The following is an 18431-nucleotide window of genomic DNA, read 5'->3' on the forward strand; positions in this document are numbered from 1 at the left end:
TCCACACATGTGCTGAGGTGCACTCGATATGAGTGACCAGTGGGCCGGGATCCGACGGAATAAGCGCCGTCTTAAATCACGAAGTGATTTACGCGTATCATATATATTATTTTAATGTACCGAAGTACATATGATATTTCCATGCAGATATTCTGCGTCATCATACAATGAAGGAGTTATGGAACAGAGAAAAATTCTCTCCGGCGCCGGGATTTGAACCCGGGTTTTCAGCTCTACGTGCTGATACTTTATCCACTAAGCCACACCGGATACAACCCCGACGCCGGTTAGAATCGTCTCAGATTAAGCTCCAACTCTTGGGTTCCCTCTAGTGGCCGCCCTCTGCACTACGTCATAGATGTCTATGACATTCAGCACGTAGAGCTGAAAACCCGGGTTCAAATCCCGGCGCCGGAGAGAATTTTTCTCCGTTCCATTTCTCCTTCATCATATGATGACGCAGAATATCTGCATGGAAATATCATATGTACTTCGGTACATTAAAATAATATATATGATATGCGTAAATCACTTCGTGATTTAAGACGGCGCTTATTCCGTCGGATCCCGGCCATCTAGTCACTCATATCGAGTGCACCTCAGCACATGTGTGGACTTCGGTCCTGCGTTCATAGACATCTATGACGTAGTGCAGAGGGCGGCCACTAGAGGGAACCCAAGAGTTGGAGCTTAATCTGAGATGATTCTAACCGGCGTCGGGGTTGTATCCGGTGTGGCTTAGTGGATAAAGTATCAGCACGTAGAGCTGAAAACCCGGGTTCAAATCCCGGCGCCGGAGAGAATTTTTCTCCGTTCCATTACTCCTTCATCGTATGATGACGCAGAATATCTGCATGGAAATATCATATGTACTTCGGTACATTAAAATAATATATATGATATGCGTAAATCACTTCGTGATTTAAGACGGCGCTTATTCCGTCGGATCTCGGCCAACTAGTCACTCATATCGAGTGCACCTCAGCACATGTGTGGACTTCGGTCCTGCGTTCATAGACATCTATGACGTAGTGCAGAGGACAGCCACTAGAGGGAACCCAAGAGTTGGAGCTTAATCTGAGATGATTCTAACCGGCGTCGGGGTTGTATCTGGTGTGGCTTAGTGGATAAAGCATCAGCACGTAGAGCTGAAAACCCGGGTTCAAATCCCGGCGCCGGAGAGAATTTTTCTCCGTTCCATTACTCCTTCATCGTATGATGACGCAGAATATCTGCGTGGAAATATCATATGTACTTCGGTACATTAAAATAATATATATGATATGCGTAAATCACTTCGTGATTTAAGACGGCGCTTATTCCGTCGGATCCCGGCCAACTAGTCACTCATATCGAGTGCACCTCAGCACATGTGTGGACTTCGGTCCTGCGTTCATAGATATCTATGACGTAGTGCAGAGGGCGGCCACTAGAGGGAACCCAAGAGTTGGAGCTTAATCTGAGACGATTCTAACCGGCGTCGGGGTTGTATCCGGTGTGGCTTAGTGGATAAAGCATCAGCACGTAGAGCTGAAAACCCGGGTTCAAATCCCGGCGCCGGAGAGAATTTTTCTCCGTTCCATTACTCCTTCATGGTATAATATTAATGGATTACCTAATGGATCAATTGTCATAAATCTAAAACATACTCAAGAACAATTGAGGCAGTAGCTACAATAAGGGCACAGAGTACTACAAGCCCTTTTTATGGAGAATGATGAAAATGATTGCCCATTACTTTATTTACACACTGTAAAAATTTGGTGTTGATATCTTGATTCTTACAGTTAGTAGTCTTTTTTGTATGCTAAAATTTCTAATATGTCAGCTGCTTTCTGTATCATCGTACTTCATAGTGTCTGGTGATTCGCGAATCACTGTAGTCACCATGCAACCTGCAATGTTACCCCTTCCATTCGCCCTCCTCCCCCCCCCATAAGGCACCCTGACTGCCATAGTGTGTGCTTGATACAGTAAACAAGGCAGTGGCGGGCGTACCCAATGTATAAGGTGGTTTACGAATGTCTCTGTCCAAGCCTTCGACCTCCAAAGAAGGAGTTTTAATGTAGAGTGGGAACTAGAGTCTTTCGCTGTGAAGATGATGATAATTTAAATGTCTTATAGGCATATGTTCCAAGACAATTTCCGGCATGTTTCGAGGGAATGTACAACGTCAATATGATGCATGGCATTCGCAATATGCCGAGTTGAAATGTATTATTGATTATTATAAATATTATTATATTAGCGTTACTGTATATTATATTACTACTACTATTATTATTATTATTATTATTATTATTATTATTATTATTATTATTATTATTATTATTATTATTATTATTTGCTTGCAGACTCTCATTCAATCTTGAACAGATGGAAAAACTATTTTGGGCAACTACTAAATATGCATAGGCCAAATAGAAATGATCGGGACGAAATTCAAATACAAACTGCTGAGCCATTTACACCGGAACCCACACTTTCTGAAGTCGAAATTGCAATAGGAAATCTGAAAAAGTACAAGTCTCCAGGTACTGATCAAATTCCAGCAGAAATAATACCAGAGGTTGGAAGCGCATTATCTACCGAAATTTATAAACTTGTACTTGCAAATTGGGAAAAGGAAATTGTACCAGAACAATGGAAGGAATCCATAATCGTACCTATTTTTAAGAAGGGGGACAAGACTAACTGTAGTAACTTTCGAGGAATATCACTTTTGTTGACGTCGTATAAAATTTTGTCGAATATCCTTTTGACAAGATTAACTTCATATGTAGATGAAATTATTGGGGATCATCAGTGTGGTTTTAGGCATAATAGATCGACTATTGATCAGATTTTTTGTATTCGACAGATATTGAAGAAAAAATGGGAGTATAAGGGTACAGTACATCAGTTATTCATAGATTTCAAAAAGGCGTATGACTCGGTTAAGAGAGAAGTTTTATATGATATTCTTATTGAATTTGGTATTCCCAAGAAACTAGTTCGATTAATAAAAATATGTCTTAGTGAAACATACAGCAGAGTCCGTATAGGCCAGTTTCTATCTGATGCTTTTCCAATTCACTGCGGGCTAAAGCAGGGAGATGCATTGTCACCTCTACTTTTTAACTTTGCTCTAGAATATGCCATTAGGAAAGTTCAGGATAACACAGAGGGTTTGGAAGTGAACAGGTTACATCAGCTTCTTGGCTATGCGGATGACGTGAATATGTTAGGAGAAAATGCACAAACGATTAGGGAAAACACGGAAATTCTACTTGAAGCAAGTAAAGTGATAGGGTTGGAAGCAAATCCTGAAAAGACTAGGTATATGATTATGTCTCGTGACCAGAATATTGTACGAAATGGAAATATAAAAATTGGAGATTTATCCTTCGAAGAGGTGGAAAAATTAAAATATCTTGGAGCAATAGTAACAAATATAAATGACACTCAGGAGGAAATTAAATGCAGAATAAATATGGGAAATGCCTGTTATTATTCGGTTGAGAAGCTTTTGTCATCTAGTCTGCTGTCAAAAAATCTGAAAGTTAGGTTATAAAACAGTTATATTACTGGTTGTTTTGTATGGTTGTGAAGCTTGGACTCTCACTTTGAGAGGGGAACAGAGATTAAGGGTGTTTGAGAATAAGGGTCTTAGGAAAATATTTGGTGCTAAGAGGGATGAAGTTACAGGAGAATGGAGAAAGTTACACAACGCAGAGCTGCACGCATTGTATTCTTCACCTGACATAATTAGGAACATTAAATCCAGACACTTGAGATGGGCAAGGCATGTAGCACGTATGGGCGAATCCAGAAATGCATATAGAGCGTTAGTTGGGAGGCCCGCGGGTAAAAGACCTTTGGGGAGTCCGAGACGTAGATGGGAAGATAATATTAAAAGGGATTTGAGAGAGGTGGGATATGATGGTAGAGACTGGATTAATCTTACGATGAGAGGGTAATGGAACGGAGAAAAATTCTCTCCAGCGCCGGGATTTGAACCCGGGTTTTCAGCTCTATCTGCTGACGCTTTATCCACTAAGCCACACCGGATTCCACCCCGGCGTCGGAAGAATTGTCTCAGTTTTAAGTTCCAACTCTTGGGTTCCCTCTAGTGGCCGCCCTCTGCACCATGTCATAGACATCTATGAACCTAGGACCGAAGTCCACACATGTGCTGAGGTGCACTCGTAATGATTGACTAGTTGGCCGGGATCCGACGGAATAAGCGCCGTCTTAAATCACAATTACGCATATCATATATATTATTATTATAATCTACCGAAGTACATATGATATTTCCATGCAGATATTCTGCGTCATCATACGATGAAAAAGTAATGGAACGGAGTGGATAAAGCGTCAGCACGTAGAGCTGAAAACCCGGGTTCAAATCCTGGCGCCGGAGAGAATTTTTCTCTGTTCCATTACTCTTTCATCGTATGATGACGCAGAATATCTGCATGGAAATATCATATGTACTTCGGTACATTATAATAATAATATATATGGATTAATCTTGCTCAGGATAGGGATCAATGGCGGGCTTATGTGAGGGCGGCAATGAACCTCCGGGTTCCTTAAAAGCCAATAAGTAAGTAAGTAAGTAAGTAAGTAAGTAATATTATTATTATTATTAGTATTATTAATATAATTATTATTATTATTCATATTCCCTCATTATTCCAGGAGTAAATTGGGCAAAAGAATTGAGTAACCTGTTAAGTAAGCATGCTGTACATACTGACGTTCCTGCACCAGATAGGACAGGAAAAGAAGACTTGTTAGTTACATTATGTCATGGGAGATAGCCAAATGTCACAAATAATTTCAGGAAGAGGAGTTTATAAAAACATTCATGGTTAAAGTTGCAGAAATTTTGTGCCCAAAGAATTGCAACACTTTCGCAATTTACATCTTTCTCAAGAAACTGTTGCATGAAGAATTAAAATAATATCTAATGACATTTTTCTTTCACTTGTAATGAAAGCAATGATTTGACAGATACAGCTCAGTTATCTATATTTATACGTGATGTTGACAAACAGCTTAATGTTGAGAAAGTCCACACTTGTGGAGTAATGGTTAGCGGGTTTGGCCGCGAAACCACGTGGCCCAGGTTCGATTTCAGGTCGGGGCAAGTTATCTGGTTGAAGTTTTTTCCGGGATTTTCCCCTCAATCCAATATGAGCAAATGCTTTGTAATTTTCGATGCTGGACCCCAGACTCATTTCACTGGCATTATCGCCGTCATCTCATTCAGATGCTAAATAACCTAAGATGTTGATAAAACGTCGCAAAATAACATACTAAAATATGTTTTTTTATTGTGTTATTTTACGACGCTGTATCAACATCTAGGTTATTTAGCGTCTGAATGATATGATGGTGATAATGCCGGCGAAATGAGTCCAGGGTCCAGCACCGAAAGTTACCCAGCATTTGCTCGCATTGGGTTGAGGGAAAACCCCGGAAAAAACCTCAACCAGGTAACTTGCCCCGACCGGGATTAAAAAATGTTGAGGAATATTTATTAGACCTGATTCCTTTAAAAAGAACACCACTGGAGAAGAAATATTCAATGGCCTTTGCTCGTGCATACATAAAAATAATTTACAGTGGTCAAAACTAAAGTGCTTTCAGAATAAGAAGGCATATAAGGCGGAGCTAGTTCAGACCCATCTAACTCGACTAGCCAGTAACAGTGAAGTGGTGTTGCCTAGGTAAATCATTGCGAAGTTTCGCTGAAGCGTCATGTATTAGTTTCTTTCTTGTGCGCACAATATTTATGGCTAGGAATGAATTTTAAGCTGTGCCATTCGATAGAGCTACGAATTCTGAATTCACTGTACAAGAATGGCAATTATATGTCAACTAGGTCGCGTGTTATCACTTTAAGACTAAACAGAACTATCCAACCTACAATATACAGCATATTTTGCTCTGAAGTCCCCCTCTGTAAACGAAGATACATTCTGTTTATTTTCAAATTCAAACGTGGACTGTTTTCTCTTTGGGATGTGTAACTTACCATAACAATGTCCCTTGAAGGTATTGCAAGTGGCCCTGGTGTTTCATCTGTTATACGCAAAAGGATAGTTCTACACTCATAGGCGAGGAGTATTGTATTTTCTGTGTATACTTCTTCTAGAGGACTAGCTTATGATGCAGTGCGTGTAGTTTTTCATAAACAAAGAATATGACTGCAGAGGCGTGTGGTTTAGAGGTGCACACATTATCTCCTATTCTCGAACTGGGCAAAGAGACAATTCAAATAGATGATATACCAGTATTTACCTCTCCTGGAAAATAACGCAAAACGTGTTAATTATTTGGACGATTTTCAGAACCGTGTATTACATCATTGTACCATATTTTTAAATAGACTATAATAGTAGTACCAGTTATGTGTTAGCAGTGACATTATATAACGTGGAAAGCAAGAAGAAAGCTGAGAATAACCACAGATACGATTTTCACTTTTCATTGGAATACTATGCATGGTAGAAGACGAAATATTGCTTAAACGTATGGCATATATGGTTGATATTTTAAACATAAACACTCCTAATAACATATATCAATATAATTAATTATTTATTCCGTCTTATGGCTTGAGCATTGATTTTATATAAAAACAAAACACTTATGTTTTACATCTTATTTAGTCTTAATACTATCGTACTATATTTTGCAAAAGAAAACATTAATATAGCCCATAAACCAAACAATAAACTTAGAAATGATTTAGCCAATGATATCCATAAACTTAATAAATTACTTAATAATGGCATCTATAGTTTGGAATGCACAACGTGCAAAAATAAATATATACGACAAACCCGTAGGAATTTTAAAGTTAGGTACAGTGAACATGTGTCACACTTTAAGAATAACCATACAAAATCTAAATATACCGTCCATTTAATGGATACGGGACATGACACCTTCAAAATTTTAAATACATGTTCCGATGTCAAATTAATAAATAGTGCAGAAGAATTTTACATCACCAAACAACGAATAAAACACGGCACTATAATTAATGAAAATCTGATCCACAATCAAAATCCTTTGTACACCCTTTAAAAACATAGTTCCCTCCTTCATCCCTTCAGATCACTATGCAGATACACGTATCATCAAAACACGTTGCACTTGGTTAGTCGAAAGTAACAGACAAGCCAACAACTACATACAGTTTCATTGCTCAGTACGGAAGTAAATTTTGGATATATTCCTTTTGACCCCTTGTCAAATCATCTGTTTGTATAATATATAAAAATTTGTTGCAGATCAAAATGAATATTCGACAATATTTGGTCACCGGAATGCAGTTTATTCAATTAAACTGATTACATCCCAGGTGGAGACAGGATTTTTTTCTCGTTGCCAAACTTTCAGAACGGCCCCCAAGGTTCACTCAGCCTCCTATAAAATTGAGTACCCGGTCTTTCCCGGGGGTAAAAGGCGGTCACAGCATGGTGCCGAACACACCACCTCATTCTAGTGCCGAGGTCATGGAAAGCATGGGGCTCTACCTCTATGCCCCCCAAATGCCTTCATGGCATGTTACGGGGATACCTTTACCTTTACCTTTACATGTACCACAAATACATCCCTTCATTTCAACATTTCAAAAAACCTGTGTACGATGATGATTTAGAATTTTCGCAATGATTTTATAAGTAAATTAATACCTTCATATGGCATTCATATTCAATATATTTCTCTAATTTACCTATCATAGATATACATTTGTTTTTCAGATAGGACAGCTCAGAACACTTAACAAGAATTTTACTCGCTCCATCAAAATTAGCTTGTTCATATTTGCTTTACGACCCTACATTTAATAATAACAGGTTTTTATATTTCTAGTAATTTATTGATTTTACTATGATCAGCACATTGATTACTATTCTCTGTATGCTTCTCTATTAACTTTCAACAAGTTATTGGCAACAGTACAATATATTTAGGATACCAATGTATTGAGATCTACTTTGTGTGCCAACACTGCGTATTCAGTATTACCGGTACTTCATAGCTACACAAGCTTATGTTGTTTAATTTGTTTTTAATATTTGACATGATCTTGTTTAATGTTGTTTTGGATGATCAGTATTGTCACTATGTTATATTTCACTCTATTTATGTCATTTCCAAATGTAAAGCAAAGTTTTGTAATTGATTTTAGATGATATCTGTTATATCTCGTACCTGAATATGCCCTATAAGGGCGAAAACGTTAGTATTAAGGCTAAATAAGATGTAAAACATAAGTGTTTTGTTTTATATATAATCAATGCTCAAGCCATAAGACGGAATAAATAATTAATTATATTGATATATGTTATTAACAAAGGGCTTAGCTGACTATTCCTCAACATGAATTGTAAATTATAAACACTCCTGCCTCTTTTTCGATTAGTTATACGAAGAGTATTAACAACATTCTTCCTTAAGACCATTAAAAAACTTTATAAGATGAAGCAACTTAATTACATTTCACTTTTAAAATAAATACAGGCATGCTAGAAACAAGATTTTACAATTCCAAAACTCAAATTCTATTTTAAAAACCTTAATTACCGGTATATATAATATATTACATTTTATACGTTTTTCTAATAGGACAAATTTACCTTCAATATATTAACGAAATTATTGCGTTACGGTTTTCGTATCCACTTCTATTAAGCTACCGGTACCTTCATTTGTAGGCTTATACTGCCACAGGCCAGAGTGATAGAACATAGAACCCTGGACTTCGCGGTAGGCATAAGCTTGAGGGTTAAATTAAATTAGATAGGCTTGATTTAACAAAGTAAAAGAAAGTAATCTTCAATTTCAATATGAGTACTGAATTAGGCCTACATATGAACAGATATGCTTATATTCTTATAGCCGGATTTTTAGCCAGAATATAGAACCCTGGACCTCTAGATACGTGAAAGTTAGAGAATAAAATTAAATTAGATAGACTTAGTTTAACAGAGAAAAATAATATAATCTACAGTTTCAGTATGAACATATATTATGCTTATGTAATCAGAATATTGAACCATGGTCCCCTAAGTAGATATAAGCTAGAGAATTAAATTAAATTATATTGTCTTCATTTAGCAGAGGAAAAATAAAATACTTTTCAACTTCAATATCAATACTAAATTACGTTTCTACAGATATGTTTATGTTTTATCATCACTAGATTCGTAGGCTGTCCCTATAAACAAACTGTATCTCATCTTTCCTCTGGAGAAATAAACAATAATAAATTCAGCATTGCTGTACAAGAAAGTCTGAAATTTGGGTAAATTTTCTCGCCCTCAATTTTTTTAGAAGAGAATTTCCACATATCAGATAGTGCAATACATACAATATGCAGCATTCTTTTTTTTAATTAAAACATTCTTTGTCTGACATTAGCAAAGTAAATTTCTACATACAGTATCTGTCACTTTATCTCGCAAGTTAGTGACACCAAGATCTAGTGATCTGTGAAGCAAAGAAGTAATAAAAATTGGGATGAAAATTACTTCAGTAAGAGTAATTATATTTAAACATTAGGCCTACACACACAGAAGGAACACCGAGCAGCGACTGATATTTTCTGTCCGTATCTGTTGTCTCTGTCTTCCATGTCTCGTGCACCATGTCACAATGTCGCATTGTTGCTAACACTCGATTGGCGTAGGCCATATGCCTTCTTATTCTGAAACCACTATAGTGTCCATAGCAACTGATGGAGCCTGTTCCATTGCTGCAGAGAAAAAGGGTTTAATTGACAGACTAAAGTGTTTCTAAACGAAAGAGGTGTATCAGATTTCTACACAGTACATTGTATTCTTCAGCAAGAAGCCCTTTGTGCGAAAATTTTGAATTTTCAGCACATCATGGATGTGGTGATACGTAATATAAATAAAATTCGAAACAGCACAAAGTCAAAATGTAGGACCCACATGATGGACGAACATCTTCATGACCAGTTGCGATTGGCAGTGTGTGATGTAACTCCGGATTTCAATGGAATATTGCTGAAACAAATATGTGAAACTGAAGAAGGCTAATTTCAGCAGAATGCATATTATTCCTTATTATACGTAGACATAAATATTGGTTTATTTTTACATCAGACTAGTGATGATTGTGTATTTAATTTCAATTTACATGGGACTTGTAGTTCCTATAACTGTTTATTTCCAAAGTGTTTTGAATCTATTTAATGGTTTATGCTATGAGTAATTATTATACTGTTCCAATGTCTATAGTCTGTCTGTGTGTTTATTTGTATTTTTATTTGTATTAATTAACAAATTGTGATTTTGCATCAAGCAAAAGCACAAGAACTTCCCCAAAGATGTCTAACGTACAATAAAGCCACCACTGTTCTAGTTAACATACCTGTCGCTACCCACATCTTCAACCCTCCCAACTGAGTCATGATCTTATGCAAGTAGCATCTTGCAAGTGATTCGGCGCAGACAATTCTTTCAGCCACCCATGTTTTAGTGTATGAAATAGTACTACCTAATTCTGTGGATATTGCTAAGCCTATATGATAGGGTTGCCATACGTCCGGGTTTTCCCAGACATGTCCTCTTTTTAGGGTTCAATTTTACGTCTGGGTGGGTTTTTAGATTTTGGCTAACTGTCCGGGTTTTTAGGTTAAGTTTAAAATACGACGTTAATAGTGAAAAAAAAGTCTTAAATATTTGTAACAGTTACATTGTTGTAACTTGGAACCTTCTAATCGTTACAGTTAAGTAATACTTCAGTCCACCCCACTTTAAATGCTCTCGTCAACTTCTCTTTCTGTACTCTTTGACCGCAATATTATCAATGTTTTATTTTTGTAATGTTTGGAAGCTTGTGTCTTGTGTCTAAAACTGTTGCCACTAGGTGGCAATGCTATGTCGTCTTCCAGTTACTATTGCTTGCTGGCTGCCGACTTTCATAACAGTCTTTTGTTTTGCTATGCATGCTTGTAGTTTGTACTAGAAGAAATGCCAAAAAGAAAGTGTAAATTTTCTGCCGAGTTACAGAAGAAGTATCCTTGTTTTCGAAGAGGTAGAGATGATTTCGAGGGTGAATGCATGGTATGTAAAGCTGATACATTTGTTTCAGTGTCGAATAGAGGAAGACTTGATTTGCAAGGACATATGGACTGCAAAAAAACATAAAAGAGCAGTTCGAGGAGAAAGTTCTTCTACAAAATTAACCAACTTCTTTGTAAAACCTGGCATCAAATTGGATGTTAAATGTTATGTTTTATTTAATGACGCTCGCAACTGCGGAGGTTATATCAGCATCACCGGATGTGTCGGAATTTTGTCCCGCAGGAGTTCTTTTACATGCCAGTAAATCTACTAGCATGAGCCTGTCGCATTTAAGCACACTTAAATGCCATCGACCTGGCCCAGGATCGAACCCGCAACCTTGGGCATAGAAGGCCAGTGCTATACCAACTCGCCAACCAGCTCAAATTGGAAGATGAAGTAACAGCAGTAGAAGGAACTTTCACTTTCCACACTGTTAAACACCACAATAGTTACAATGTGATGGCATGCACATCTGACCTACTGAAGATGACGTTTCCAGATTCGGATATTGCATACAAGTTTTCTTGTGGAAAAATAGACTTACAGTTATAAAGATTAAATTACAACCAATTCACTTGTTTGTATTATTATTTTGTTACCGGTATTTAAGGTTAGGAAAATTACTACTAGCAATATTTCTCAGCTTCAATAGTCTACATAATATACACATATCAGTATTGTACATGATCTATGATAGCGATCTGTTCAGAAGTAGATGTTGATAAAGTGTCCTCTTTTTTGCTTATCAAAATATGGCAACCCTAATATATGAAGGCTATTCTTATCAAACAAACTATTTTGAAAAGTTAATCTATTAATTTACTCTTACAGAAGTACTAATAACATGAGTGACTAACCTAAAAGCTGTGCAGTTAAGTAGAAGAAAACTGATGCAAAGAAGTAAATGGAAACAAGAATCAAAGAAAAATCGCTCGGAATAGTGGTAAGAGTTACTTAACACCTTTCAAGAACAACAACTTGCTGTTTAAAAAATGCTGTACAAATTCAACTGAGAACCAGCAGCAGGATATGTTTACAGAATTCTGGAATAACTTTAAAATTTTCTAGAGTTAAAATGTTAAAAGTGTAACATTTTTAAAAAGGGTAATGTACCTTTATGACAGACCGCCCCATTCAACACCAGTGTGGTATCATCTTCAGTGTCCTTCAACTAACTACTGCTGCTCCAACTGATCTTGATTTCTGACATTTGCTTTCGTCAGTGGTAGGGACGGGGATGTGTTGCTCTTATGATGGGGGATAGTTGTTTGTGTGTTGTGTATTATGATATCGAATAATGTACATGTACTGAATTGTAATTGTGTATTAAATATATGCTGTGGATATGTTATTGTGTGCTTATATATTTCCTATTGTTCTATTTATGTTTAACTGTGGACTTTTTGGTATGATGTGTAGTATTTACATCTCTCTTTCTATGTTATTGTAGTCATTATTGTTGTTAGCAATATGTTCTGCGTAATTTGATATGATGTATGGTTTAGCTGTAGCTATAACGTACTTTATTTGAAATGATCTTCCTGTCTGTCCTATGTAAAAATCTGGACAGCTATTGCATTTCAATATATAAACCCCAGTTGAAGTATATTTATTTGTTTGTTTCATGTGATTATTTAAATATTTCTGTACCCGTATTGTGTTATCTGTTTTATATGCTATCTCGTATTTTAGTTTTCTAAATAGAGTTGCAATTTTGTATGTATTGGTATTGTGATAATGTTAATATTATGTATTTATTCTCGTGTGTTGTTTGTGTTCTTGTTATGATTTTGTTTTTCTCTCTTTATTGTGTCTATTATGTTAGGGTTATATCCATTGCCCTGTGCTATAGGTATATTTATTGCACTAGGGAGGATTGGAAAGTAATGCACAACAATTTCTTTACGGTACACTATCTTGGTTAGGACGTTCAAAGTTGGCAGATGATTAGTTTGAATCTTGCGCTACAGACAGCAATGGTTCTATTAGGTGTCACCCGGCAGAATGAGTGGAACATGTGCTAGCATTGTCTACTTGTGAAGAGCAGCGAGGTGTAGTCCGTTTTTTATGAGCAAAACAAAAAGTCTGAGAGAAACCCACAGGGAAATGTTGGAGGTGTATCGTGCTGATTGTCTGGACCATAGCAACATTTCCAGATGGTGCAGGTTCTTCAAAGAGTGCCGAGTAAATCTTACTGACGAAGCAGGTTCCAGCTGACCAGTGACCGCAGTAACACCACCCAATGTCAGAGGCATTGAGGTGGCAGTCACGCACCCTACAGCCCAGAACTCGCACTGTCTGAGTTTCACCTCTTCGGCCCAATAAAAAAATTCCTTCGACGCCAACGCTTTAGTTTAGATAAAGAAGTGAAATCAGTCATGTGCAGGTGGTTATAAGCACGAAAATGGAGCTTTATGAACGAAGTGTACTGGACCTGGCGTCACGATGGGGGAAATGTGTCGAGAGACTTGGTTTCTGTGTTGAAAAATAGGTAACATCTGTAGCTTTTTTCTGCATTATTTCGTTTTGTTAACCTATTAAATATGTTGCCACAAAAAGTTGTTGTGTTTTACTTTTCGATCCTCCCTCTTAATATTATTTAGTTCTTCAGTGTAATTGTCATTGTTCATTGGTATATTAATTAATCAGTGTGTCATTGGTGGGTGACGCTGATGAGCACTTGAGTCACTAATATGAACCTATTGTGCTATCTCCAACTTTTGACATGTGTGAGAAATACCCGCACGATTTTGCCTGAACCCTTAATCAGCAAAAAGGTTCTCTTAAGTGCTGTAAATCTACTACATGGAACCTCTCTTCCTATGGAAACTAGGTTAAGGACATTTATTTTGCTTAAAATTTATCTCCCTCAGCCAGGTTCGAACTCACAAACCTTGAATCTAGTGGCAAGAATGGTAACCACGAGACTACCATGGACGACTTCAGTAATAATTCTTTATTCATATTACCACATCAACAATTCTGAATGTTTTCTGTAGATTCAATAACTATGTGCTTACAGAAGATAAAAGAAAATTAAATGAAGACTTGCTGTACCTACATACCTTACATCCTTTCCCAGGTTCAAAACCCCAAGCCCCAAGTTGGCAGTGATTACAAGTTGCACCTGTAGTGAGGGGTGGACAGACACAGCTTCCTGTATCAGGATCACAGATATGCCCTGGGCTATCACAGTGCTTGCATGCTGTCAACATAACAAAATTCTAAATAAAATATTTTACTTTTTCAACTTCAGTTACACAGAAAAATTAGTATTATAAAACTGAACAAGAGCAGTATTGGAATTAGCCTGTACTTTTAATAAAGAAAAAGCTAACAATGAAATAATACATACAGTATCAGTAATTTTGCATTATTTTGACATAACTGTGCTTCATCACGTTATTTTTCAAGAAAAAATTTGAATCTAAAAAATGAAATTAAACTGCAAACTCATTTTGTACTGGCTATCACTTTTTACCAAAAACCTGAACTGAGAATATTGCAATTTTTAGATAACTCCCCATACCAATGCACACATAAAAAAGGAGAGAGAAAAAAAAAAGAAAGGAAAAAAGAACTAAGAAAAGTAATCGAAAAGAGCAATAAAATAGGTTACCAATGCAAGTAGTCTGTGTTATTAGATGTTTATTGATTCTTTTAAACCAAGTTTATTTGTTTGTGCATGTGTATATTATCAAACCTGACGATGTCATATCCAGGTCTTTTACATTGATTTCTGACAAATAAATAATAATAATAATAACAGCAACAATAACAATAACATTATTATCATTATTATTAGGAAATCTGTGCTACTGTGCAAATGAAATAACCATCAACATTGTAGGCACAGGTGGCACACATGAAAAAATGTTATAAGCTCATCAAGTTTTTGGTTAAAAGGTAACAACTATGAGGAATATATTCCTTTTTTTTTTAACATCCGTGCTGATCTGAAAATAAATCCTTTATTACATGATTCAAGACAGAATACCAGTACACAGTTTTTCTTTTTGTCTGTTATTTAACAATATTATATAAATCACAAGGTTATCTAGCATTAATGGAATTAATGATAGTGAGAAAGAGTCCAAGGATTCGCTATGAGATGATTTGAAATTCGTATTGCAGTTCGGGATAAACTAGAAAAATTCCTAACCAGCAGGGGAGAAGCTGAAAGGGCATCTACGAATCTTTAGATGTCAAGTTATATGTGGAATAAAATAGCAAGATACAGTAACTGTTTTTAAAAGCTTAAATCCAACTCCCAGAGCTTTCCTGTAAGAGTTGTGTTCATTTTAGCAACTAAACATGCTACATTTTAGCCCTTTGCTTCAAAGGGAAATGAAAGAGACTTCTACTTGTGAATTCGTATCAGTTTAGGCTAAACAAACATTAGATATGTCTCAGGTAAAAGTTATATTTCGCTATTGTGCTAGTTATATCATCAGAAGTTGTTATCAGTAAGACCACTGATTGATCACTAGCCATTAGATCTGCGTTTTCAGAGGGCAATGGATTTTAAAAAGCAATAGAATCTTGTCCCTAAAGGAGGATTCTAGAGAAAATCCGCTGCCATTTCTCACCCACGTTGAATTTAGACAATGAATAATTTCAGCAAGTAAATGCATTATAGAATATTGATACTACAGAAGCAACTGTTGAAGAGATTCTCTGATTCTCAAATATAGAAGTGCTGTCGTACTGTCAGCTGTTATTATTATTGTTTTAACAGAGTGGGGTGTAGATAAGAAGTTAATCTGTAAAAACTAGGAAACTTCTGTAATGGAAATTCCCAAGAAGGTGTAGGACTACAAAGCATCATAAAATAAGAGTGTCTGCAGTGGTCATTATATTATTAACGACAAATATTACTTTTGCGCACACTAACTCAGTTTGGTGCTTTTGTATGGCTCAAAAAAAATGTTGTTTGTAGCCTCTATGTGTATCAGATGTTAAACTTCCTAAGTTGTAAATCATGTAACCTTTTTCAGTGTTCATAGAAAGAAACAGAGTAAATTAGGGTTAAATTTAACACTTTTACACTTAATAGTCTTCTGGTTTTAAAAATGAAATAATTGGTTTGTGATTGCAAAACTAAGATAAGAAAACTTTAATGTGCGGTCAAGAAACAATAGCTCAAAAAAATATTTCGTAATTTGAAGATAAAGTTTCTGCAAATCAGATAGGCTAAAATTTGTATGTCTAGAGATAAGAAAACTAATGGAAGATCGGTACACATTTTGAAACTGTATAAAATAAAACTGAAAACTCTGTATGGTTTGTGTCCAAAACTGTCACAAATATGGTGATTAGCAGATCTCCTTGCAGTCTACAGAAGGCATCATTTGGGGGGGGGGGGGGACAGAGTAGCATAAATGTCTCCCTCCTCCGAATTTGAGATAAAAAATGTGTAGTACCGGTACTAGGCCTACTAAGAACAAAAGTTAGAATATACTTTTAATATTGAAATATTCTACTTTATAAATGCTTAGGGAATAAAAAGACGAGCTAGTTAATGACATGCTCAAATTAAACGAGACGTCACCCTTTGCTACATTAGTTATTGTTACCTATTACAAATAAAAGTTTTTGATAATTGAAATTAAAATTTCTTTACCAATAAATTGTGTGTGATCAAAATACTTTCATTTTCTTATAAAAAGTGTTGAAAAATGTGATAAACTGACACAAAATAGTAAGCTACAAGTTTTCTTTCCTTTCTTTCTTTCTTTCTTAATTAATTTATTTATTTATTTCTTCCTTCCTTTTTCTCTATAAAGAACTTATAAAATACCATATTGTAATACATTACATTTTTAAAATATATAAAATTCTAAATTATGTTTTTGAAAACTCACTTTTGAGTTTTTCTAAGCTCTAAAAAGCTTTGTAATACTATACAACTATGTCCTGAATCTACCAATGTAAGATGCCTGTTTGGGTTCTGCCATCTCATAAACTCCGTAATGTACTTGTAGGCCTATAGGCTGCACACTATATTCTACATATTCCGTATTTTACCAGAGCAGCCAATGGGAGTAAATCCAAAGAATCCCGGTTGACATTGATTGCACTTCAGTCCTCCTACACCAGGTCGGCAGTGGCAATGTCCAGTTCTCTGATCACATGAGGAACTCAAGGATCCTACACGATCACATTCACATGGTATGCAGCCATGGCTGGAATTGAGACCCCAGTAGCCATCCTGAAACAGTTAATGTTTTGTTTAACAATAGTTATTAAATTTAGCACAGATTTTACTGCAGTCTTACATAAGCACAATGTTTGCAAAAAAGTCTAAATGCAAAGAAATAAAGAATTAATAACAATAATAACACATCTTGCACTTAAAGAGGAAAGTAAATCTGATCAAATCTGAAAGACAATATTATTATTATTATTATTATTATTATTATTATTATTATTATTATTATTACAAATTAACTTTACAGTTAAAAACATGAACCTACTTGATTTAGTTTTTACAAATGTTTCTGAGAGTGATGTCAAACTCGCCACACATTCTCTAGTCTTACAAGATAAATATCATCCATCCCTCTTAATATATCTTGAAGTTAAACTATCTTACTCTAATCATAATCAACAAAGTTGTTTTCTTAATTATGCTCAAGGTGATTACTTGAATCTTTACACTAGCCTATATAATTGTGACTGGAATTGCGTGTATCAAACCAATGATGTAAATGTAGCAACTAATTCACTATGTTCGAATGTTAAAAAAGCCATATCTCAGTCAATTCCGGTCACAACTACTAAAAGATCTAAATATCCTGAATGGTTTTCATACAGCTTACGTCAACTTATCAGAAAAAAAAGATAAGGCGCACAAAAAATATAAAAGATTCAATACTGATGTCTATTACCAAATTTTCTCTGATTTTATAGAAAACTAGTTAAATCTAAAATCAAAACTGATAAATTAATCTGGCTTAAAAAAATCGATGAAAATTTTAAAAATGAACCCAAGAAATTTTGGAAATACGTTGAATCATTTTGCAAAACGGATAACCACCCATATGAATTAATTATTAAAGATAAACACCTCACTGATGAAAAAGATATTGTGAATGCATTTGCTAACCATTTCAATTCAGTTCAGAAAAAGCTTAATCTTAAGGCACAAAACAATAATAACAATTGTACAGACTGTCTAACTATACCAATAGTAACACTTCATGATGTAAGGAAATCAATTAAAAAATTAAAGCCAACGAAATCAATGGGCACTGATGGTATTCTGAAATTCTTGTACCTTTATTGTACCTTTATTAGTTCACATATTTAACTTAAGCTTGAAAACTG

At 35.6% G+C, this 18431-nt stretch overlaps 1 protein-coding gene across 7 annotated transcripts in view; it reads right to left on the reverse strand.

Annotated features, from left to right (window-relative positions):
- wb (wing blister) overlaps positions 1–18431 on the reverse strand; it is a 1096738-nt gene that overhangs the window by 334577 nt on the left and 743730 nt on the right. For all 7 annotated transcript variants that reach the window (XR_011333780.1, XM_069834429.1, XM_069834431.1 and 4 more), the window contains 2 exons: positions 17130–17313; positions 14168–14307 (listed from right to left, as the gene is read on the reverse strand). Coding sequence is in view for 6 of the 7 variants with exons in the window: in XM_069834429.1 (XP_069690530.1) it covers positions 14168–14307; positions 17130–17313 (324 nt within the window). In the remaining variant the exon portion in view is untranslated. The remainder of the gene's footprint in view (positions 1–14167; positions 14308–17129; positions 17314–18431) is intronic.

Source organism: Periplaneta americana, chromosome 9 (genome assembly GCF_040183065.1).
Source record: "Periplaneta americana isolate PAMFEO1 chromosome 9, P.americana_PAMFEO1_priV1, whole genome shotgun sequence".
In the NCBI taxonomy this organism is placed as follows: domain Eukaryota; kingdom Metazoa; phylum Arthropoda; class Insecta; order Blattodea; family Blattidae; genus Periplaneta; species Periplaneta americana.